This window comes from Castor canadensis, chromosome 6 (assembly GCF_047511655.1).
Source record: "Castor canadensis chromosome 6, mCasCan1.hap1v2, whole genome shotgun sequence".
Taxonomy (NCBI): domain Eukaryota; kingdom Metazoa; phylum Chordata; class Mammalia; order Rodentia; family Castoridae; genus Castor; species Castor canadensis.
In genome coordinates this window covers 141855014-141881607 of record NC_133391.1, presented here as the reverse complement: position 1 = coordinate 141881607, position 26594 = coordinate 141855014, and the positions used below count along the sequence as shown (strand labels likewise).

Sequence of the window (26594 nt, the reverse complement as noted above, 5' to 3'; positions counted from 1 at the left end):
CTATTTCTCCATCGTATATTTTTAGCTCCTTTGTCAAAGACAAGTTGGTCATAGTTGTGTGGCTTCATATCTGGGTCCTCTGTTCTGTTCCACTGGTCTTCATGTCTGTTTTTGTGCCAGTCCCATGCTGTTTTTATTGTTATTGCTTTGTAATATAGTTTGAAGTCAGGTATCGTGATACCTTCAGCATTGTTGTTTTGACTGAGTATTGCCTTGGCTATTCGTGGTCTCTTGTGTTTCCATATAAATTTAACGGTAGATTTTTCAATATCTTTAATGAATGTCATTGGAAGTTTGATGGGAATTGCGTTAAACATGTATATTACTTTTGGGAGTATAGACATTTTTACTATGTTGATTCTACCAATCCATGAGCATGGGAGATCTCTCAACTTTCTATAGTCTTCCTCAATCTCTTTCTTCAGAAGTTTATAGTTTTCCTTGTAGAGGTCATTCACATCTTTTGTTAGGTTTACACCTAGGTATTTGATTTGTTTTGAGGCTATTGTAAATGGAATTGTTTTCATACATTCTTTTTCAGTTTGTTCATTATTAGTGTATAGAAATGCTAATGATTTTTCTATGTTGATTTTATATCCTGCTTCCTTGCTATAGCTATTGATGATGTCTAGAAGCTTCTGAGTAGAGTTTTTTGGGTCTTTAAGGTATAGGATCATGTCATCTGCAAATAGGGATATTTTGACAGTTTCTTTACCTATTTGTATTCCTTTTATTCCTCCTTCTTGCCTAATTGCTCTGGCTAGGAATTCCTGTACTATGTTGAATAGGAGTGGCGATAGTGGGCATCCTTGTCTGGTTCCTGATTTTAAAGGGAATGGTTTCAGTTTTTCTCTGTTAAGTATAATGCTGGCTGTAGGTTTGTCATATATAGCTTTTATAATGTTGAGGAACTTTCCTTCTATTCCTAGTTTTCTTAGAGCTTTTATCATGAAATGGTGTTGGATCTTATCAAAGGCTTTTTCTGCATCTATTGAGATGATCAAGTGGTTTTTGTCTTTGCTTCTTTACTTCCCCTCCCCCACTTGAGATAACCATCATTCTGAATTTCATATTCATTTGGGTTTTTTAAAAGTTTTATATAGTTTTTAATTTTTTTTTTTGAGATAGGTCCTGCTACATTGTCCGAGCCTGCCTCCAACTCCTAGGCTTAAGCAATCCTTCCTGCCTCAGCCTCCCCAATAGCTGTGACTACAGGTTCACCTATCAGCTAATATTTTCTTAACAACTTTATAAATATTCCTAAATGTGTGTGTGTTCTGTGTTTAACTTTAAAAGGGTGTCATGCTGAATGTAATCTTTTGAGAACTTACAGTTTTCCCTTAATATTAAGATTTTTCTATAGGGTAGGTCACTGAAGTTCATTCTTTCTTGAATGCTGTATAATATATGAAGTGAAATACTACAGTCTATTCACCCAGAATCTGGTTGATAGTTAGTTAGATTGTTTCCAGGTTCTTATGAATTATGTAACTAAAGATCAACTAGCAACTAGGTAGTTTCAAAAAAAAAAAGCCCCAAATGAGAAAGGTATGCTAATAAAAACTACTTTTAATGTTTAAAGTAGGCCAGATTCAATAATGTGCATCTGTAATCCCAGCACTCAGGAGACTGAGGCAGGAGGATAGTAGGTTTGAGGCCAGCCCGGATTACATAGAGAAACCTGTCTCAAAAAAAAAGAAAAAAAATATATATTTATAAGAAAAGTTGAAAGTAGAAAGTGTATGTCCTTCTGTAATCATATCCTCCGAGATAACCAGTGTTGGAATTTGGACTATGTTTTTCGAATTATTATATAGGTATATTTATGAACATATGCTATGCACATGTTTTTTAAATGGAATCTGTAACTTACTGTTTTGTATAACAACGTATTATGGATATCATTATTTCTCAATACATAGAGATTTATCTCATCTTTTTAAAAGTTCTTTGGCATATCACTGTTTACATAACGTTGATTTAACATTTATAACAATGCCCAATTTATGGGAACATAGGTTATTTTTAAATTTTCTGCCATTATAAATAATGTTGTAATGCAGATTCTTCCACATACATATTTGGGCATTCATCTGATTATTTCCCTAAGATAATTTCCTAAGGTGGAATTGCTGTATCAAAGGGTATGAATTTTTTTTATCAGTCTAACTCATACTTAGTGCTGCATATTGCGAGAATGCTCTTCAAAAATCAATCAATTTATATTCCTATCATAAAGTATAATGCTCAGCGCAGGGAGTACATACTCCAACCTGAAGTTCAAGAGAGGCTTCTTAGAGGAGGTGACCTCAGGCTGAATCAAATGAGACTTAGTGTGATCCTCAGAAGAGCAGGTCCCACTGGGATTGCTGCTCAGTGGTAGAGCATCAGGAGCCCAGCCCTGGATTCTCTCCCCATTGCCAGACACACACAAAGCAGAAAATTCACAGCAAGCCAGAGTCAGACACTACTTAGGACTGGGTTCCTTTACTGTGCTTGTTTGTATCTGTTTCCTCCAACACTAGGGGGCATTGACATAGTTTATCTTTGTCAAAGGAGCAAACTCTCTTGTAAAAACCCTTGTTTACCTATCAGAAGAACTTCCTAGTCTGGAGGTAACAGAAGCAATGGCTACCGAAGCCATTCCCTCAGAGATCATAGAAGGACAACGAAGAAAGTTGCTTGAAATCCTCCAGCAGGATCCTGATTCCGTTTTAGACACATTAACCTCTCGGAGGCTGATTTCTGAGAAAGAGTATGAGGCTCTAGACAAAGTTACAGATCCACTGAAGAAAAGTAGGAAGTTGTTAATTTTGGTACAGAAAAAGGGCGAGGGGAGCTGCCAGGATTTCCTCAGGTGTTTGTCCAGCACTTTTCCAGAGTCAGCTGCCGCCTGTGACTTTCAGCATGGTAAGTGGAGTCACACTTTGGCAGTAAAAGGGAGGGAGCAGATTCTCTGGAAAGAAGAAAATTACCATGTTTTATTTTTATTTGTCTTTCTTCCAGACATAACTTTTGCTGAAAAATGAGATGGGGGAAGGGCAGAATTTAAAAAACAAGGAATTGATTTAGGAGACTAGAATTTGTTTTTCATACTGTACCAAAATTTTCCATTGTTCTGATGTTACCATATGGTGCTCATTGTTCTGGCAGTGAAGGCTGAATTCAGCAGTTGGAATTCATAGTTACTAATGGCACAATCTGGGAGTTTCTTTTTCAAGGAAGTGAATTCACTGATATTACCATTTGGAGACCTCAACCACTTTCACTTTGGCTAGTCAGTTTGAAAACACAGGAAAAATAATTTTTAACACACCTAAAAGGCAAATAAGTAACTTCCTTACTCTGTGATAAGAATACCTGAATTTTTCTGGAGCTTAATTGCACCATATGAATTAATGCTCCTTTAAAAAAATTAATTATATTATTTTTAATAGATATATAATAATTGTACATATTTATAGGGTTTAGTGTGATCATTCAATATATGTATACAAGGTTTAATAATTAGATCAGGGTCATTCATTTCCTCATCATTTCAAAATCTCTACTGTTCATTTTGAAATATACATAAATGCTAATACATGGTTCAAAAATAATGGACCAAAGGAATCAAAGTCAGCATATAATAGAGATAGCTACATACCGGTGTTTATTGTGGCACTATTCACAGTAGCTAAAATAAATTAGCTTATGTGCCAATCAACAGACGATCGATAAAGAAATCACACAATAGAGTCTGGTTTAGCCATAAAGAAGAGTGAAGTCATGTCATTTGCAGGAAAATGGATGGAACTACAGATAATTACATTAAGCAAAATGAGGTAGACTCAGAAATATCTCATCTTTTCTCCTATTTATGGAATTTAGATTTTTTTTAAAAGACAAGTGAAGCATGGTGGCATATGATGTAATCTCAGCTACATGAGAGGGGGATAGGTAGGGTCATGGTTCAAGGCAAGCCTGAGCAAAACGCTAGTGAGACCCCATACCCCATCTCAACCAGTAAGCTGGATGTGGTAGCACACATCTGTGGTCCCACCTATAGGGTAGTGTAGGTAGGAGCCAATGCCAGCTCAAGGCAAAAACAAGAGATCATACTCAAAAAATAACTGAAAAGCATAAAAGTTCCAGGGATGTGGCTTTAGTGGTAGAGCAGTTGCCTGAAAAGTGCAAAGCCTTGAGTTCAAACCCCAGTTCTGTCCAAAAAAAAGAAAAGGACATGAAAGTAGAAGGGGGGTACTATTTGGGAAAAGGGACCAGTGAGGGGAGGGAGAGGAGGCAAAAGAAGATAATGGAGGGGGATGAATATGATCAAAGTATACATGTATGAAAATGTCATAATGAAAATTAAATGCACTATTTTATACAATTAATATGTACTAATACAAATTGATAGCCTCTTGTGAGGACATGGTGGTCCATGCCTGTAATCCCAGGCTGAGGTAAGATCATCACAAGTTTGAGGCCAACCTAGGCTACATAGAGAGTTCCAGGCCAACCTGGGCTCAATAGCGAGATCCAGTCTCAAAACAAAAATTATAGTTTCTTAAAAAAAAAAGATGCAAATGATGGGCTACAAAGACAATAATAACTAATGACAGATGAGAGAGCAGTTATTCTGCAATGTATTGTTTTAGCAATTCTGGAAATTACCATTAGAGGCAGGTTTAGCTCCTTTTTTTTGTTTTTAGTCTAAATCATCTTTTAAAAACCTAAAAGATAATTCAGGGTTTTTTTGTTTGTTTGTTTGTTTGTTTGTTTGTTTGGTGGTGCTGGGGGGTTGATCTCAGGGCCTCATGCTTGCTAGGCAGATAGGTGTTCTACCACTTCAGCCACACCCTAGCCCACTTAGGATTATTTTAACAAATTTAGAGGTAGGCGTTCAGATAAAAAAAGTGAATATTAATGATTCTTAATGTATGTCAGACTCACATGCTTAGAAAAATAGGTTTTACTGTTTCTAGGACATACTATTCCCAATTATAGCTATTTGCTTATCCATTAGGAATCACTAAGATTGGATGTCATTAGCAGTGGTTCCAAAAAATCTCAGTCTATAATCTAAGTCTGTAAGAGAACACTGTTCATAAAATTAAAATTGTTTCACTCATTTACCCTGTGAAGGAGGCTCAAACTTTTGAGCAAGGCATTGGTGGAATCTGATTTTTCCATGAGAAAAAGAGAGTTCTACAGATGATTTGTTGCCATGTAAATGAGGCAGGATGCAAATTATTCCTGTCTTCCAGTGAAATAAAGAAGAGGGATGGCATGCCTGTAGCACCAGGAAACTGAGGAAGGTAGACCAGTAGAGGCCAGGAGTTCAAGGTCAGCCTAGGGAACATAGATTTCATCTCAAGAAAAGAGGGAGATGATGCTTTGAAAACCTGAAACTCAAATTATTTTACAGTTTATGGCTTTGGAAAAACAAATAACCAAATCTTGTTCTTTTCAGAATTTTTACAACATGAGACTATAGCACCTCTATCTATGGGGGTAAGCAAGAATTCAGAAGATACATTTTTCCCTGGGAAGAAAAAACCTGAGAATCCTGAGATCACAATGTTCACCAATGAGAAGGAACAGTTGAATTTGGAAACTTTCAAGTTTTTCAGGAATAAGGAAACTGCTTTGTCCACTAAGGATAATGAGAAGGAATGTGACACACCAAAAGTCACATTGCCATATCCAGTTGAAAAAGTTAAATATGAAATCCCAGCAACTATTACATATTTAAAGGATGGACAGAGATATGAGGAGCCAGATGATTCTTTGTACTTAGGAAAAGAGGACTATCAAGAACCTATCAGATACCCTGAAGATGCAGAAATGACTGGGAAAGAGGGGGATTATGATGACCCTGATCACATTGTATATGATGGTGAAGAGGACCTTGATTATTCAGAAACCACAGCATTATCTGATGAAGAGCACAATTATGATGATTCAGAAATCAGCATTTCATTGGAGGAGGAAGAGGAGAAGGAAGAAAAAAATATGGAAGGTAGGGAAACAATGTATGTATAGTTATTTAAGCAACAACTTATTAATTAATTAAGATGGCCTCAACTTGATGGGGAGAGGGGATGATGGGGCATGGATATCAGTAGCAAATCCATTAATCAGAAATTGCTTATTTGTCTCTCACTTGGGAACTGGAAGTGTACCTGCTTTGCAAGTGGGAAGCCTTGAGTTCAAACCCCAGTCCCACAAAGAAAAAAAAAGAATACTTTCTAACTTGGAATGTCTTCAGAGACGAAATATTAAATGAAGGAACGCCTAGAATTTGGGAAATGGCGGATAGAAGTTGTTCTTCAGAGTCCAAGGGAAAGAGTCTAGGACAAAAATCTATGAAAGCTCAAGCCCCTTATATAAAATGACATAGTAGTTGTGTATAGCCTATGCACATCCTCCCATATAATTTACTTTTTATTATTTTTCTATATATATTTATTTATTTAGCTTGGTTGTTTTGAAACAGAGTCTTGCTATATATTCTAAGCTGGACTTGAACTTGAGATCCTCCTGCCTTAGCCTGCTGAGTGCTGGGATTATAGGACAGCTTGTATTTTTATTTTTATTTATTTATTTTTTGGTACTGGGACTTGAACTCAGGGCCTATACTTTGAGCCACTCTACCAGCCCTTTTTTGTGATGAGTGTTTTTTGAGATAGGGTCTTGCAGAACTATTTGCCTGGTCTGGCTTCAAACTAAGATTCTCCTGATCTCTGCTGCTTGAGTAGCTATGATTACAGGCCTGAGCCTGGCTTATATTTTTATTTTTAATTGACACATGTACCTTCTTCTTTACAGAAAGAAAAAAGGTATTTAAAGATGTCCTGTCCTGTTTGAACATAGATAGAAGCAGAAAGATTCTGCCAGATTTTGTTAAACAGTTCTCCTTAGATCAAGGATGTGGGTGGACACCTGAGATTCCAGGAGATTTAGCTTGGAATTTCCTAATGAAAATTCAAGCACTGGATGTGACAGCAAGAGATTCAATCCTCAGGCACAGGGTTCCTGATGAAGATAACAAAGATGAACTGCTGACTGGAATGGAAAATTTGGGAATTCAAGACATACAAGCTATTAATCCTCTTGATGTCCTTTGTGCCTCCATGCTGTGTTCAGACAGTTCTTTGCAACGTGAAGTCATGTCCAACATGTTTCAATGCCAGTTTGCCCTTCCCCTGCTACTACCAGATGCAGAAAACAACAAAATCATCTTAATGCTGGGGGCCATGAAGGGCATTGTGAAGAAGCAGTCAACACAGTCTTCAGGAAGGCCCACAGGTGACACGGAAAAGTTTCTGACTCTCATGAAGATGCCTGTCATCTCTTTTGTGCGTCTAGGATACTGTAGCTTCTCCAAGTCCAGAATCCTCAACACACTGCTCAACCCTACCCAATTGGAATCACACAAAATCTTCCTCCATCATGATTTGTCTGATCTGGTGCTTCCCAGACAAATATCTGATGGCCTGGTTGAGATAACATGGTGTTTCCCTGATAGTGTTGATCTAAAGGAAAGCTGTAATTTTTTCCAAAAGCCTGTTGCTGTGGCCAACCTTCGTGGAGATTTAGAAAACTTTTGGATTCAGTTTGGTTTTTTGATGGAAGTTTCCTCAGCTGTGTTTTTTTTCACTGACTATATAGGTGAGAAGGAATGGAACTTGCTAATGTTTTTAGGAGAAGCTGCCATTGAAAGATGCTACTTTGTCCTCAGTCCCCAGGCCAGGAAGAGTGAAGAGGCTCAGATTTTCCAGAGGATCCTTAAATTGAAGCCATCACAACTATTGTTTTGGGAGGGGGAGGAAGCTGAGGACAGAAGGAAGAATATGAAGGCCCTTCAAACTGCTCTTCAGGAAGTGATGGCCTCTTCATTCAGATGTGTGTCTATGGAAGATATGGCCTTTCAAGCTAGAGAGTTGGGGATTCAGGTAGACCAAGATTTTGAGACCACTCAAGGGGTTCAGGTTTTCCATAGTGAAAACATGGCTAGGACAGCTGAAGATGAAGGACAACAAAAACATAGTCAGACAAAAAGCTTATCTGAAAGCCCAGCTCAGATGCCTGTAAGAGAGCCTGGAGATAGGTATGAAGTCAGCCAGAATTTTCACCACAGTCCAGTTTTCTTGCCTCATCAGGAAAACTGTTCCCTACCAACCATAACTAGAGGTAAATTTAACTCTGTTTCCTTGAAAGCCACATGGGTTATGGCCTCCCACTTTGGGTCAGAGCACAGGGGTAAGTGGTTCTGTCCTTTGCCCTTTCAGAATTCAAGGGCTCATACCTGGGGTAAAAGTTTTGATATTAAATACTTCCAACCCCAGAGATTTTATTCAGGTGAAAGATTCATGAAATTTTCAAAAACTCCTTGGAGACATAACTTGCATGGAACATTTGGGAGAACACCAAGATCCACTTCTCAGCATTTTGGGGCCTGTTCTGAGAGACCACAAACAATGGAAGCTCTTACAAGGTCTGGAGTCTCCCAGCTAGGTCACATCCATTTTCTGGGTTCACAGCTAGAAAGAGCAGTAAGAACGCCACAGCCTGGGCATGCCCAAACTCAGGGAACACAGCTAACTGAAGCAACTAGGAAATTAATGAGAACATCTCATTTTAGACATCCTTACTCTCAATCATTTCAGTCAGCAGGAGCCATACAAAAACTGGTGAGACCTACTTCTCATAAAGAAGCCCAACTAATGACACAGGATAAGCCTTCAGATTCAGCTTTCCAAACAGGATTCCATTCCATGTCTAGGAGTAAACCCAGCTCTCAGTTCAAATCCCATCAGCCCATGGGATCTCAAGTCAACCACTTCCAGTCCAAACTCTCCCAACCTGTGCCATCTCAACCTAAACCTCCTCATCTTCAATGCTCTCAAGTTAAACCCTCTCCATCCAAACCACCGTATCCCCAGATCTTCCAAGCTAAATCTTCTTCATCCAAACCACCTCATCAGCAGTCCTCCCAAGCCAAACCCTCTTCATCCAAATCATCTCATTCCCAGTGCTCCCAAGCTGAACTTTTTTCATCCAAACCACCTCATCCCCAATCCTCCCAAGCTAAACTTTCTCCATCCAAATTCGTTCAGCCCAGGCCATGCCAACCCCAGAACACCCAATCTAAGTCTACTAAGTCCAAGCTCAATCAACAAAAGTCATGCCAGGCCAATCCATCACAGGCCAAGGCATACCACCCAAGAGCAGGACCCAAAAGGGGAAAGCATTAAAGAGCAAACTCCAGACACCTATGAAATGTGTTCTTTAATCAGGCCATTCTTATCACATGGTAACTCGAAGACTTGTGGTGAAGGTCAAAGACTATTGGTATTAGCATGATACAGACAAAAATATAAGCAAAGCCTAACTAGATATCATTAAAATATCTATAAAAGTTGTTTCCATAAACAAAAGGAAAATATGAAAATAATTAAGAATAGGATCAAATAATAAATAAATAATCATTGAGTATTAGGTAATATATAACCTGAATCCAGGAATGGGGTCTTTGAAGTAGCCCCACTTGGATAAGAATGGGGTTAGAGTCTTTAATTGCAAAGTGACGATAAAATACAGTTCCGGTTACATGAATGGTGCAAGAAAAGTTGCCCTAAATGTTGACTGTTCCAGAGGTGCCTTGGTCAGAAGTTTCTGGCTCAGTATCAGTTGCTGAACAGGTAACCCTTTTTATTAGGGTAGTTAAATCAGCTTGCTTGTTGTATTAGCTCCAGTTTGCTTGCTGATAAAACTCATTTAACCCTTATAAATAGAAATAGTGAGCTAGTAATCAAAAAATTATCATTTTGCATTAACTTTTTTTTTCTTTTTGTTGCGGTACTGGGGTTTGAACTCAGGCAAGCACTCTACTACTTGAGCTACTCCACCAGCCGTGCATTAACTTTAAAAGTGATTGATCTGTGCTTCATATTTTAATTATTTGTAATATTTAAGAAAAATTTGGCAGATGAATATTATTAGCTTCATGATTCTAATTAAAAATGTGTCATTGAGTTTTAAGTTTAGATTTTAAAAATTAGGATAAATTTGCAAAGTTTATTTAAAAAGTTCATAAAAAGTATTGAAATGTTTAAGAGAACTTAAGAGTCATAGGACTTATAATTTTATTAGATTCATATTCTAAATACTTGGAAAAGTTTGGCTAGTCAGTAGCATTAAGTAAAAAGAATATATTCAATTCAATATTTAAGTGAAACTTAACTAATTTTTAAAATGATACCAAGTATTAATAAAGGTCAGTTTAGCTGGGTATGGTGGCACACATGTATAATCCCAGCAACTGGGAGATTGAGGAGGGAGGACCAAGGTTCAGGGCCAGCCTGGGTTACATATCAAGCCCTGTCTCAAACAAAGACAAAAAAGAGGACACTTTTAAAGGTATGTGTTAAAATTCACCTGATTTAGAAATAAAGCAGTAAGATTTATACATTGAATTTAAGAGCCCCAGTTTTTGCATTTGTAACTTTAATAAAATTAATATTAACTTTAAATACTAAAATAGTTCCAACAGATCTTTCTAGGTTAAAAAAATTTGCCTTCAGGGATTTTAAATAAAAAACCATGAGTGTTACTCAGCAGTGGTGTGCTTGACTCATACATGCCAGGCCCTGGGCCCATCACCACAAACAAAAAATAAAATTGCATATAATTTGGGAGTGGAGTGGCTCAAGTGGTAGCAAGCATTAGGCCCTGAGTTCAACCCCCAGTATTACAACAAAAAAAGAAGCCATGAAAAGCCATGTTGACAAATGGATGAAAATTAATTTTTGAAAAGAAATAACTATGCTGAGTCTATTGTCACATCACAACAGATAACCTGCATTTGTGAATGTATTACGCCATCAATATCAAGTGTTTTGAGGGTGTTTAATCTTTGATGGTTATTTAAGAGTGAAGAAAGGACAATCCATGTGAACTTTTTAAATTTTTTTATTCATTTACCATGTGAAATTTTTTTTTGTGGTATAGGGATTTGAACTCAGGTCCTACACCTTGAGCCACTCCACCAGCCCTTTTTTGTAATGAGTTTTTTTGAGGTAGGGTCTGGTGAGCTGTTTGCCCAGGCTGGCTTTGAACTGTGATCTCCTGATTGCTGCTGTCTGAGTAGCTAGGATTACAGGTGTGAGCCACTGGTGCCCCGCCCTGAACTTTTTAACTGCAAATTTTTGTCTTTTTCTTTTGGTATGATAAAAAGCATGATAACTAGTTGCAGTTAATAACTACAAAATCTTTGGTGTAAACAGTAGCGCTCAGCTGAAAATAAAAATTGTTTATACTTTTGAAATGAGCAATAGTGATTGTTTTTAAACTTTTCGGAATCTTTCTTCAAGATTAGAAATTGTTGGACTCTTATCAGCAGCAAACTCAGTACCTGTCTGTGTGTTGGCAATACACATATGGAATATTCAAATTGGACAATTTAAGGATAATTTAATAAAGGGACTATTTATAAAGGACTGAAAAAGACAAAAGAAAATACGAAGGAGAGTGCAGTATCCTGGACCCAGTAAAAGCAGGTCATTATTACTCCCTAAGATCTCCAGGGAAAAGTGAGGAGTGTTTTCCCAACCAAAACTCTGCAAAGAGTCTTGGATATGGTGGGTTGAGGCACGGAGCAGGCTGCAGTGACCTGCAGGACAGCGAGCTGTCCCAGGGAATAAATATCTCCTTCCTACCTGTTTTCTTGCTGGTGTATCCATTCTCTTTGCCAAACCCAACCAGAAACCAGAGGGGAAGGGAAGCCAACCAGGCAGTAAGTCAGCCTTTTAGTGCTGAGAGCAGGATGGAGAATAGATCTGAAGGAGCAAGCAGACTATATCCAGTAGATTCCTCCCTTTCCATCCCATTTCTCTTTCCTTTTTGCTTTCTTCCTTCTCTCATTTATTTATTGGGTATCTATGTGCAAGTCTTTGGACATGGAAACAGAATGAGATCTTCTACTATAGTTATGAGGTACTGTAAATGTCTGTGTTGTTCTTTCCATATAAAACTGTGAGTTAGTCATGTGAGGCCCTGAGTTCAAGCTCCAGTACTGCCAAAAAAAAAAACCAAAAAAAGCCCTATGAGTTAATCATACAAAGCTTTGAAAATTGAGAAATAAAAGAACAGGAAAATAATCTGCAGTCTTATAACTGAATAAGTTATGCAGTCCCATTACTAATAATGGTTTGTTTGTTCTGAGACAGGGTCTCACTATGTACCCCAGGCTGGCCTCCAGCTCACTATCCTCCTACCTCAGGCTCCTGAGTCCTGGGATTACAGGTGTATACCACCATGCCCAGCTCATAACTGACTAATAACATTTTAATGTATTTTTTCTGTGTATATATATTTATAGGCATATTCAATTATACTTTCAAATCTGTACTAGGGTTGAAAGTGTCAATGTTAAACAGTGTTAGGAACAGGCAATATAGACAGCATGAAATACTGGTTTTCCAGATGTCTTAAGAAAGTATCAATTCAACACATGAAATAAGTTTAAGAGTGTTATTTTATAATGCTGGGCATCAAATCTGGGGGCTTATGCATGCTAGACAAGCACTCTACAACTGAGCTGTTTCCCCAGCCCTAAGGATTTCTTTTTTTTCCCCCTGATATGAAGAATTGTGGTTTTTGTTGATATGTTTGAAAGGAGAGTACGCTAATGTGATATAAAATGGCCCATAAGGACAAAGTTGTGCGTTGGATGAGTCAAACTAGCTTCATAAATGTAGATCTTACCTGCATGCGTGGTGACCATCTATATGTCCTTATGTTTTAGGCTTTTGTGTAGTCTCCTTTCATAATTAAAGTACCTTTAACTTTTCCAATTTTTTTTTGTTTTTTTTTGAGGTACTGGGGATTTGAACTTGGGGCCTCATGCTTGCTAGGCAGGCACTCTACCTCTTGAGCCACTCCACCAGCCTCCAATATTTTCTTAATAGGATCCATGTATGAAAACAAAGAATTTTGGGGGAAGGACATACATAACTTTGCCAATGTTCCATCTGATTCAATGGGTGTCCCTTTTTTTCATTGTTGTGCTGGGGGTACATTGTGGCATTTACAAAAGTTCTTACAATCTATCAACTGTATCATCATTTAATTCAGCCCCTCCATTATGCTCCATATTCTCCCCATTCCTGGAATAGCTTCAACAGGTCTGTGTGCACATTATTTGCATCGTATTCACCCTCCTACATCCTTTCCCCACATCCTCCTCACCCCCACTGATACTTCTCCCCCCAGCCAGGACCTGTTTTGTCCTCCCATTCTCCAATTTTGAAAAAAAAAATGACATTTTTCTTTGTTTAAGATAGCTATACAGGAAGTTTCCTTGTGACATTTCCATATTTATATGTATTAGAGCTCAAATTGGTTTATCTCCTTTTTTTTTTTTTGATAGTACTGGGGTTTGAACTTAGGACCTCGCGCCTGCTAGACAGGCACTGTGCCACTTCAACTACTCCACCAGCCTTCAATGGGTATCTTTAAGTGTTTATTAGCTAAGCTTGGTTATTGGTATTTGTTAGGATGATTGCTAAGATTCTAAAGCAAAAAGAGGGGAAAAAACAGTGGCTTTAATAAGGGAGCTATCTCATGTTCAGCCTACATTGGCTGCTAGAACAGCTCTTTTCTATAGGGTTAATCAAGAACTGAGATCCTTCTATCTTGTTCTTCATCTCCTTGGGTATTGTTCATTATGCATGAGTGAAGCCAATCTCTCGTTTCCTTGATTCAGTTTACAGAAAGGTGAGAAAAGCCAAAGACTAGAAACCAGCCTGACTTTATGGAGATGACTTGGAAATTATGTACCATTGTCTCAAACTTAGTAATGTGGTCACATGTAACTTCAAGGGAGTTTGAGAATTGTAGTCATTAATTAGGTGACCATGCATGCATTCAGGAAGAAGGGGAGGGGCTGCAGTCTGCTACAATTTTAAAGATTATCAAGCAAATGAGAGGCCAAAAGAGGAAGATAAATTCACCAGATACCAACCCCACGCAAACATTGATTGTTCATTCCTTGATCATAATTTGCTACTTACTACATGATATAAATTATTTTTGTGATGGAGAGTGATGGTAATTGACTGATTTGAAGAACAGATTTTGAATGATGAGAGAAATGTACATTATGCACTCTTGAATAAAATAAAGTTGTCATTGTAATTGAGTTTTTGTCTGCTCCTAACTCTAAACACGTAAGGACCATACTGATTTCTATTATTCCATAAAGTATACTGTTTTCTCTAGTCCATATTGTCAACATTCTTCATACTCTTTTGGCAAGTACTCTTCAATTCTAAAGCAGTGGTTTTAAAAGTTCAGTGTGTAGAAAAATCACCTGAGGTTGTTAAAATTATATATCGTTGAGTTTCATCCAAGAGATTCTGATTCAGTAGGTCTGGGGTATGCCTGAGAAATCAGCCCTTAATTGAAACATCTACTGAAGAAGATGATTCCAGGCCACCCTGAAAAGTCTAGACAGCCTGATAGTGTTCAGAAACACCAGATATTTTCATCTGACCAGGAATCCATGCTGGGATATAGTTGCTTTTCATTATTCTCATTAAACTCATTGGAGGTGATAATGAGGTGAAAACTGTTTAGGGTTAGTGCTGTTCTACCTGTAGGTTTCTTTATGTAGCAGTTCCCATTTTGTCTGCAAGTTTATAGTCAGCATCCAATTTCTGAATCTCTACTAGGGTTGAAAGTGGCAATGCTAAACAGTGTTAGGAACAGACACTATAAATATTGTTTTTGCCCAATTAAATTTAAGACTTCTTTCTTTTTCCAGAATGTGCTTCTTTCTCTGCTCCATGGCTAAGACTTGGGTTTGTTTATTTATTTATTTTTGTACTGGATTTGAATTCAAAGGCTTTGTGTTTGCTAGGCAGGCATTCTACCTTTTGAGCCAGGCCTGCAGCCCAGGATTTGATTTTTTAAATGCTTTTTGCTTCTTGCCCAATGTCACTGGTGTATATATTATTGTTTTTGTTTGTTTTTTACTGTTGAGAAAATTGCTTGGCTAAGGATTAACATAAGTACTGACTTGGGCCTGATTTGACACTGTCAGATTGGCAATCCTCATAGACTGGATAAATTTCTCCGTGAAGATAGAAGCAGAGAGAGTGGAGAACAGGCTCAGATACTGAGAAGTTGCTTCTTCTAGAAGGGCCCTGGCTCCTTTTCGCATCTTGGCTGGATGGAAAAGAGCCAAGAGGGTTCTAGAGAAGCTGTAGGTAGGGCACCTTTCAAAAAGATAGTGGAGACTGCCTCATATTTTATCAAGTTGGGGCCAATTTCTTGGCTTTTGAACTGATTGCTTTTTTGTTTTGCTTTTGTTTTGTTTTTGTTTTGTTTTAGAGACAAGTTCTTAACTTTGTAGCCTAGGTTGGCCTTGATCTTGTGATCTTCCTGCCTCAGCTTCTTGAGTGCTGGGATTACAGTCACATCCCCCCATGCTCAGCTGAACTGATTTATTTTGATGCTTTTAGGATAATGAATGAGATGGAATTTCAGGTATCCCCAGCAAAGAAATATTCTTCTGTATCTTTACTCTGCCCAATCACATTTAAAATTACTCAAATGTTACCCATATAGTTCCGGTTAGGGGCGCCATATCAGAATGTTGTTTCGTTCTCCTTCTGCAGTGGCTCCTGCTGGGAAGAGTAGTCGGCCAGCAGCACCCGGCTGTGGTACTTTGGGGAACTTCAATCCTGGGTTTTTCGAAATGATACTCTGCATGCTGCTCTTAGCAGGGATCTGAATATATTAGGTTATAAAAACCAGTCTTTCCCACATGGGACTTCTCTCCCAGGCAGACTCTATGCTGGGGCTCCTTGTTGGCCTGGTTGAGATGTGCTGCAAGATGTGCCTTAGACTGAGGCTCTTTCTCTCCAACCCTCCTTCCTTGTCTCCTTCCCTTTATAGGTGTCAGCTCTGCAGGGCAGTGTGATACTCTCCCTACCTGTTCCCACTCCTTCTTTCGTTAGGTTTCTCAGAGTTCTCGTGCCATCTTTAACCTCTGTTTCCCAGAGGACCTGAACTGGCACAAGTTCTTTGTTTACAACTCCTTTTTTTCAAATTTCTGAGCAATATTACACATCTAGTTCCCTCCCCCATTTTGTTAGAAAGCAGGCCTTGGGATTTTTGTCTAAGAGGGAGAGATGCTTTGACTTTTTCTTTTTTAAAATCTGTCGTATGTGAAAATTATTGGCAACAATAATTAAATTGAACCTGAAGCTTGCAAATTGATTTGAGGTGAATGAATGAGACAGTTCCTCTCCTTCAGTAACAATGTAAGTAAGCAGGAAAAACACACAATTTTGGACATGAAGAGATTGTTTTTACAAGAACTTTGTACGCATTGTGTATTTAACACAATGTGTCATTAAACACCATTCTTTGTTTGCTTAATGACAGTACATATTATTTACAATTTACTGTTCTCATTTGAAGATGAAAATCATTTATAGTGAGTGTCAGGACATTGATTGCTTTAGTTCCCCAGGTTCTCTCAAAACATTAGCTGTGTCAAATAACAGAAAGATCTGTAGGATAAGAAGTGATCTTGCATTATGTGGCCATTGTCACTAGATTTAAGGGACAAAAAAAAGGCACAGAAGCCAGGCTGAGGAGAGTTGAGATGTGAATGGGACTTGAGAAAGCAGACAAGTAAGAAATTTGATAGAAAAGAGTTCTGAACCTACAAGGTCAACAAAAAGCTTTTTCTTCCTGTCTTCTTCCTCTCTCCGTCCTTCCTTTCTTTTCCTCTTACTCTTTCTTCTTTTCCTTGTTCATTTTTTAATTCATCTTTATTTGTAAAAATCTAAGATAGCATAATTTTTGTAAAAGTTTCAAATATTGTAGAAATATATGATGTGTGAAATCCCTGTAGCTAGCAAGAATTCCCAATATTGGCTGCATATTACAATAACCTAAGAAGATTTTTTAAAAATTGTGATATAAAACTCACAGCCCATATTCAAGTGGGCAGAATCTCTTGGAGTGCCACTCAGGCATCAGTATTTCTAAACCTCTCTGGGTGTTTCTAGAATGCAGTCAGGGTTGAGAATCGTAGAACCAGGGCCTTGCTACTCAAAAGTGTGCTCTGTTGACCAGCAGTATCTGCACGGACATTCCTCAGAATCTCAGCTCTGCACCCCCTCTATCTACTGAATTATAATCTGCATTTCAACAAGTTCTCTCAATATTGTATATGTATGCTAAGATTGAGAAGAACTTTGCAGAGAAAAATTGGTAAAAGCAGTAAGGAAGAGTTTGTTTTTTAAGGCAGAATGAACTCATATTTTTAGGCTGAAAGTAAGAAGCTACATGTGGGAGGAAGGAAAAGTATAATGTAGAATATCATAATTGGTAGGGTAATAGCCCTGAAGAGGAAGAATAGAATTCACAACTTATTGGAAAAAATGAGCTTGGAAGAGGAAGGGGCATTCAGCTGCTAAGTGATCTTGCATCACTTTAAGAAAAGAGAAAAAAAATGGCAGCAATCTATATATTTTCAGATTTTCCTGTCCTTTTTTTTTGCAGTGTGGTAATACTGGGTTTGAACTCAGGGCCTCACTGTACCCACTATACCACTTGAGACACACCCCAGCCCTAGGTTTTCCTTTTTTCTTTTTTCCTGATAGCTTTAAAATTTAGAAAAATATCATTATATTGCCATCTTCTAGATCTTTTGAAGGCTCACACATAATGTTATCCAAGATATTTAAACCCAGGTCTGTTTAACCCTTTCTGATCTGGGGGCTGACATTAAATTTTGTACATAACATTTTCCTTTAAAGAGAAAAGACAATAAAATATTGGTTTAGTTAATTGGGAAATTATTTTTAACATGTCAAATATGGACAATAAAGTAAATATACTCTGGGCTGAGGGTGTTGCTCAAGTGGTAGAGTTCTTGTCTAGCACAAAACTCCCTGGACTGCAAAAAAAGAAAAAGAATTATATTCAGAAGTCAGTATTTTTGTTTGTAAGGGACAGAGGAAAACATATGCAGTTAAACTTATGTGTAACTTTGACTAAAGAAAATTCCTTTGTGAATTCATCCACATATATTCTTGTTAATGTATATAAAGGTATATATAGGTAAATAGTTTTACTATTACATTGTTTTTAAAAGATTATACAACCCACAATGATGTTACTACACCTATCCAATTGGTTAAAAATGGTATAAATATGTTGGTAATAACTGTTTATAAGAGTTTCATTATAAGTTTTAAATATTTTGGCCAAGAATTGGAAGATGTTATGCAGAATAAATACTATTCATGTACATATATACATACATATGCATATGTATATGTATACATGCATATATAATGCAGGGCTGGGGATCAAACCAAGAGCCTCACATATGCTAGGCAGGGTGTTCTACCACTGAGATACACTCCCAGCCTAACTCTTTTTTTTTAAGTAGTGTATATTAATTGTACAAAGGGGTTTCATTATGAAATTTCCATGCACATATATAACGTACTTTAATTATATTAATTCCCTTTATTATTCTTTCTTATCCCCTTCCCCTTTTTTCTTGCAGTTTTAATGGGTTTCATTATTTCATTTTCATACATGTAGATGAAGTACTTTGTTTATATCCTTCCCTGCTCTGATAGTCCTATCTCAAACAGTCCCTCTTTTACATTCATGTCATTTTTTAGGTGTAGATTTCACATATGAAGGGAACCATGAGATATATGTCTTTCAGAGTCTGGCTTATTTTATTTAACATGATTCATTCACTTTCCTGCAGATAACATAATTTCATTCTTCTTTATGGCTGAATAATACTCCATTGTGTATATATACTACATTTTCTTTATCCATTCACTAATTGATTCCATCACCTAGCCTGGTTTCATAGCTTGACTACTGTGAATAGTGCATCAACAAACATGAGTGTACAAGTATCTCTATTAAATGCTAACTTGCATTCCTTCCCACTCTTCATATTTTTACTGACAGATATTTATTTACTTATTTTTAAAAGTTTATTAGGGGTTATTTACAGAGTAGTAGACAACTATGAACTGCTGCATTTCCTGAATTCATACTGGAAGATATTTGTGCACCAAAACTACATTTGGATTTCTGCCACCAGAAAAGTGGTATACTCAGATTTTTAAAAATGGAATATGAGGCAATAAAATGTAATGTTAGCTTTATAATTGGTGGTACAATCAGTAATATAAAAATAACTTCAGCCTGGTACCGGTGACTCATGCTTGTAATCCTAGCTACTCAGGAGGCAGAGAGCAGGAGAACTGCGACTCTAAGCCAACCAGGCAAATATTTCCATGAGACCCTATCTTGAAAAAACCCTTCACAAAAGGGCTGGTGGAGTAGCTCAAGGTGTAGGCCCTGAGTTCAAGCCCCAATACCGCAAAAAAAAAAAAAAAAGAGTGTAAAGGGTCCCCTCTGTTGTCTACTCAAGAAAAATGCAAACTAACAAAACCATGAGGCTAACATGATAGTGCAATGTCTTTTTACTTATATTCAGTATTTGCTTATAAAATATTAGTTATGATAATGTCACTGTTATTTCCTGAGTCTTTCCTGTACACCAAGTACTTAGTATATAATAAGTTAGTTGATCCTCTCTGTGACCAGGAAAACATGGGAAGATGATATTCCTCGCTAATGAAATTGAGGGTGAGGAATGTCAAATGAGTTGTTAAAGATCACACAGTCAGCAAATGCTCAAAATCAAGACTTGAATTCAGATATTCTAAATTCATATGCAGCACTCCTTCTAGTATACCAAAATGAGTTGAAGGAGAAAACATTGGTGCAAATGAGTATATTAGAATGCCTGGAAGTGCATATGATGTGAGTGGCATACTGTCTGGCACATAATTTTTTTTGTATTACTAACTTCATCATCACCATTTTCTTATCCTTATATTACCCTCTTCACTCCCCACCTTTTCTTGTGCTATAATCCATTGTTCTCCCTCCCAACTACTCTTTCTGCCCCTTATCATCTACTCTGTCCCTGTCTTTGGCTCCCCTTTCCTATCCTTCCCCAACCTGTCACTACACTACCCCACCCTCCTACACTTACCACCTGCTGACTGGCCTACTGTGCCAACTGTACACGCCCCCAAACCCCTGCCATCCCTGCCACAAGCACCCTCCACTACAACAGAAATGCACCCTAACACACATAAGGACCATAAACCCCAGCAGCCCCATACCTTTTCCCTCGCCCACCTCACCTTTTCTGCCCCCCCTTTAGCTCTACCTTTACCAATTACACAAATTTCTATCTCTAGCTTAATAATCATTACCCCCAACTCCCACTGTTTATAGATATTATCACCAAGGGGTTTTCTATATAATACATAAACAACTGGTCAGGCATTGAACCTGTGAATTTGTTATTGCTAATTAACACCTCCAGGCCAGGGACAGAAAGAGCATCAACCTAGCTAACAACCAAGTCAGTCAGAACACAGAAATTGAATCAAGGAAAAGAAAACAGCCTTTCAAGAACATAGTTGCACATCACCAAATGGAGCAATGGGGAGAAGAAGAAGGGATGGAAACCACATTCCTCAAAAAAATAATTCAATAGAGGATTTGGTGGGAAATGAAGAAAATGGGTACCCCATTCCTGACCCTAACAATACAATGATACATGTCACTAACGAGAACTACAAACCATTGAAGAAAGAGATCAAAGAAGGGTGTAGAAGGTGGAAAGATCTCCAAAATGCTCATGAATTGGCAGAATCAACATAGTAAAAATGGTTATACTATCAAAAACAATCTACATTCAATTGTTCAATGCAATTCCCATTAAAATCCCAATGACATTCATCACAGAGATTGAAAAAAATCTACCCTAAAGTTCATTTGGAAACACAAAAGACCATGTATTACCAAGGCAACACTGAGCAAAAAGAGCAACACTGGAGGTATCACAATACCTGCCTTAAAAGTATACTACAAAGCCTTAGCAATAAAAACAGCATGGTACTGACACAAAAACAGATATGAAGACCAGTGGAACAGAATAGAGGACCCGGATATGAATCCACACAGCTATGCCCACCTTATTTTTGACAAAGATGCCAAAAACATACGCTGGAGAATAGACAGCCTCTTTAACAAATATGAGGAAAGGTGGTTATCTGCCTGCAGAAAACTGAAACAAGATCCATGCCTGTCACCCTGTCCTGGTATCAACTCAAAGTGGATCAAGGACCTTAATATCAAACCCAAAACCTTGAGATTAGTACATGAAAGACCAGGGAATACACTGGAAGCAATAGGTACAGGCATGGACTTTCTCAGAAGAACTGAAATGGCCCAGCAACTAAGAGAAAGGATTGACAAATGGAATCCTTTTTTAACATGAAATTAAAAAGCTTCTGCACAACAAAAGAAATGGTCTCTAAATTGAAGAGACCACCCTCAGCATGGGAGAAAATCTTTGCCAGACAAGGAACTGATTATTGGAATATACAGGGAGTTCAAAAAACTAAACTCCCCCAAAATCAATGACCCAATAAAGAAATGGGTAACTGAACTGAACAGAACCTTTTCAAAGTAAGAAATCCAAATGAGGGAAAAAAAAAAAACACATGAAAAAATGCTCACCTTCCCTGGCCATAAAGGAAATGCAAATCAAAACCACACCTAAAATTCCATCTCACTCCTGTTAGAATAGCTACAGCAAATGTTGGCAAGGATGCAGGAAAAAGGAACCCTCAAACACTGCTGGTGGGAATGTAAGCTAGTACAACCACTATGGAAAACAATATGGAAGCTCCTTTAAAAACTATAAATAGATCTGCCATACAATCTGGCAATACCTAGGGATATATCTGAAGGAATGTGACTCAGGTTACTACAAAGGCACCTGCACATCCATGTTTATTGCAGCACTATTCACAATACCTAAGCTATGGAAACAACCAGGATGCTCCACTACTGACAAATGGATTAAGAAAATGTGGTATTTATACACAATGGAATTTTACTTAGCCATAAAGAAGAATGAAATTTTGTCATTTGCAGGTAAATGGATGGAATTGGAAAATATCATCATAAGTGAAGTTAGCCAGGCTCAGAAAGAAAAAAGCGACATGTTCTCCCTCATAAGCAGATTGTAGAACTAAAAAAGTACAGCAATATTATGGGACATGGGTCACACTAAAAGGAGGCTGTACAAGAGAAGGATAAGAGAAGGGACCAAAAACTTGAATGAGGTTGATGTGCTCACTGTACAGGAATGAATATAGAAATTTTAGACTGGCAGGGGCCATCATGGGAAACAGACTAGGGAGGAGTGAAAAGGACTGGAAGGGGCAAAACAATTGGAGCTGTAACACACATAGGCATGAGAACAACACAAAGAAACTTCCTGTGTAGCTATCTTTATCTCAAACTAGCAAAAATGCTATATTTTTCTATTATCTCTCATGTTTTCTCTTCAACAAAATGGGAGAACAAGAGGGGGGAACAGTTTCTGCTTGGAAGTGGTGGTGGGAGGGGGGTGGTCCAAATAAGGTATGCACATGTAAGTAAGTGTAAAAATTATAAAATAAAATTAAAAAAATAAAAATAAGTATTGACTATAACTCTTGTTATTATGTTGGGAGGGAACAGTGGATATTTTTTCCCAAGAGATATTGACAAATATCCTTTCAACTCAAGTCTTCCATTGAAAACTCTGAAATACAGTTTGGTGTTTTCATAGTCTTGCATCCTGAGATGTGTAAGGGCCAGAACTTTGTCTGTTCTGTTCACTGCTGTATTCCTGAATCCAGATGACATCCTTTCTTAAATCAGGTAAAAAGCACTTGTCAAATATATTGAGAAATTATAAGATTTTCTTGACCCTTTCTTTCCTTTTGACCATGCATCCATGACTTATGACTAGTTTGCTATTATGTATGCTTTAGGTTAGTACCTTTCAAAGACATTTTTTTTCAAGCATATTAAGTGAACAAAAGGATTGCACTGTAGTATTTTCACACATGCATATAATGTCTGTTGACAATGTTTACCCCTCCATTGCTTGCTTTCTTTTTTATTTTTTTAGTACTGGGGTTTGAACTCAGGGTCTATACCTTGAGCCACTCCACCAACTCTTTTTAGTAAGGGTTTTTTTCAAGATAGGGCCTCGTAAACTATTTGCTTGGGCTGGCTTCAAATAGTGATCTTCCTGATCTCTGCTTTCTGAGTAGCTAGGATTACAGGTGTGAGCCACCAGCACCCAGTTCCATTGCTCTTTCTTATCTCCCTTCTTATTTTATATATGTATATATGAAATATATATACATATATATTTGGTGGTACTGGGTACTGGGGATTGATCTCAAGGCCACCTGTTGGCTAGACAGGCATTCTTCACTTGAACCACATCCCCAGACTCGTTATCATATTTTCATGCATGCATATAATATACTTTGATCACATTCATCTCCCCATCACCCTCTCCTTTCACCCTCCTCTTTCTGCTGATTCTAACCTCAAAATGACCCCATTTTATACTCATGTCATTCTTTCCCCATTTTTTAGGTCCACATTCTGTATATGAGAAGCAGTTTTTCTCTGTGTTTAGTTCAATGTTGGCTATAGTTTGTCGTATAAAGGCTTTATTGTGTCAGGTACATTCCTTTTATTCCTAGTTTCCTCGGGGCCTTTTATCATGAAAGGATGTTGAATTTTGTCAGAGGCTTTTTCTGCATCTATTGAGATGGGCATGTGATTTCCTCCTTTACTTTCTTTATGTGATGTATACATTTATTGATTTATATATGTTGAACACATCCTTGCATCCATGGAATGAGAACAACTTGATCATGGTGTATGATCTTGATGTGTTGCTGAATTGTAAGTATTTTATTAAGAATTTTTGCATCTATGTTCTTGAAGGAAATTGACCTATAATTTTCTTTTTTTTTTGTCACATCCCTATCCAGTTCTAGTATCAGAGTAATAAAGACTTCACAGAGCCTTTATTTGGTAATGTTTCTTCCCTTCCTATATAGAATAGCATGAGAAGTATTAGCATTAGTTCTTTAAAGGTGTGGTGGAATTCAGCATGGAATCCTCTCATCCTGGGCTTTACTTTGTTGGGAGACTATTACTGCTTCAATCTCATTGTTCCTTATAAATCTTTTTTTAAGTGGTTTACATCCTCTTGGTTCAATTTTGTTAGGTCAGATGAATCTAGAAATTAATCCATTTTTTCTAGATTTTCCTACTTATTAGAATAGAAGTTTTTGAAGTATTTCCTGATGATCTTCTGGATTTTGTTGCTATTTGTTATAATATCCCCCTTTTCACCTCCAATTTTCTTCTCCCTCTATCTTTGGTAAGTTTGGCTACTGGTTTGTCAATTTTGCTTTTTCTTACCAAAGAACCAAACCATTTCATTAATGCTTTATTTCATTCTTTTCATCTTCATAGCACTAATTTCTTTTTTTTTCTTTTTTTTTATTGTTTTATTATTCATATGTGCATACAAGGCTTGGGTCATTTCTCCCCCCTGCCCCCACCCCCTCCCTTACCACCCACTCTGCCCCCTCCCCCTCCCCCCACCCCCTCAATACCCGGCAGAAACTATTTTGCCCTTATCTCTAATTTTGTCAAAGAGAGAGTATAAGCAATAATAGGAAGGAACAAGTGTTCCTGGTTGAGATAAGGATAGCTATACAGGGAGTTGACTCACATTAATTTCTTGTACCTGTGTGTTGCCTTCTAGGTTAATTCTTTTTGATCTAACCTTTTCTCTAGTTCCTGGTCCCCTTTTCCTATTGGCCTCAGTTGCTTTTAAGGTATCTGCTTTAGTTTCTCTGTGTTAAAGGCAACCATAGCACTAATTTCTGCCCTGATCTTTATTATTTCTTTCCTTCTACTGATTCTGGGTTTGACTCGTTTTCTAAAGCTTGAAGTGGATCATTAGGTTATTTATTTGAGATCTTTCTGTTTTTGAAAGAAACAGAAAGAAGCTTTCTTCTTCTTATTGCCTTTGTTGTGTCCCAAATGTTCTGGTTAATTGCATTCATTTTTGTCTGATTCTAAGAATTTTTTAATTTCACCACTTACTTCTTTAATGACCTACTGATCATTCAAAAGTGTGTTAGTCTCCATGTGTTTATATTTTCTGTAGTTTCTCTTCCTCTTGATATCCAGTTTATTCCTTTGTGGTCTGATAAAATACAGGAAATTATTCCAACTTTCTTGTATTTGTTAAGGCTTGCTTTATGACACAAAATCTGATTTATTTTGGAGGATGAGGGAGTGGCTCAAATTGTAGAGCCCCTGCCTAGCAAGCATGAGGCCCTGAGTTCAAACCCCAGTACCACCAAACAAAGAGAATGGACTGACAAATGAAACTACGTGAAAATAAAAAGCTGCTCTACAGCAAAGGAAACAGTCACCAGATTGAAGAGGCAGCCCACAAAATGGAAGAAAATCTTTGCCAGGTATACATCTGACAAGGGGTTAATAATCAGAGTTTACAGGGAGCTCAAAAAACTAAACTCCCAAAGAATCAATGACTCAATGAAGAAACAGGTAAATGAATTGAACAGAAATTTTTCAAAGGAAGATGTACAAATGACCAAAAACACATGAAGAAATGGCCAACATACATGATTTTGGAATGTCTTTTTCCATCTTTTCTCTTTAAGACTATGTTTTTTCTTTGATAGTCAGGTGTATTTATTAGAGGCAACAAATGGTTAGGTCTTGTTTTCTAATTCAGTCCATCAAACTGTCTTGATTGGAGAATTGAGACCATTAACATTCAGAGCTGTAACTGAAAGATATGTAGTAATTCATGCCATTTTGTTGTATTTATAATGTTTGAGTCTTTTAAAATCCTTATTTACTTATTTACTTGCCTTTATTCTTTCACATATCCTTATGGCTGTGTTTATCTTCATTTTTTATGTGTAGGTTTCCTTTAAGTATCTACTGTGCTTCTGGTTTAGTGCTTATGAATTGCTTTAGCAATTGTTTATCAAGGAAGGCTTTTATTTCTCCTTTAATTATGAAGGATAGCTTTGTTGTGTACAATAATCTAGATTGGCAGTTATTTTCTTTCTGAGCTTCAAACACATTTATTCTATGTACTCCTTGCTTTTAGAGTTTCTGTTGAGAAATCTGTTAAAGGGTTTGCCTTTATAGGTACTTCTCTGTCATCTTTAAATATTCTTGTTCTGTATGCCTAATCTTTTAACAATAATATGACATGGAGAGTTTCTTCTTTGTCTTGTCTGTTTGATGTCCTAAAGGCTTTCTGTACCTGGTTGATTGTTTCTTTTCAAGATTTTGGACATTTTTGCTATTATTTGTATTGAATATGTTTTCATCCATTTTTCTTGCACTTCTTCTCCTTTTTCTGTATCCAAGGTTCATAAGTTTGGTGTTTTAATGGCATTCCAGAAGTCTTGTATGTTCCATTCATACTTTCTTGTTTTTTTCTTTTTGTTTTCTGAATGTTCTAAAAAGCCTTGATACTCTGACTTCTGTTTGGTCTAGTCTATTGGTGAGGCTTTCAATGGAGGTCTTTTGGGGTTTGTTTTGTT

At 37.3% G+C, this 26594-nt stretch overlaps 1 protein-coding gene across 1 annotated transcript; it reads left to right on the top strand.

The window, feature by feature from the left end:
- Window positions 1-2446: 2446 nt before the first annotated feature.
- Card6 (caspase recruitment domain family member 6) lies at window positions 2447-19365 on the top strand. Its single transcript, XM_020178314.2, has 3 exons — window positions 2447-2910; window positions 5456-6004; window positions 6814-19365. The coding sequence occupies exons 1-3, from the start codon at window positions 2628-2630 to the stop codon at window positions 9240-9242; spliced, it is 3261 nt and encodes a 1086-aa protein (XP_020033903.2). The 5' UTR covers window positions 2447-2627; the 3' UTR covers window positions 9243-19365.
- The last annotated feature ends 7229 nt before the right edge of the window (window positions 19366-26594 follow it).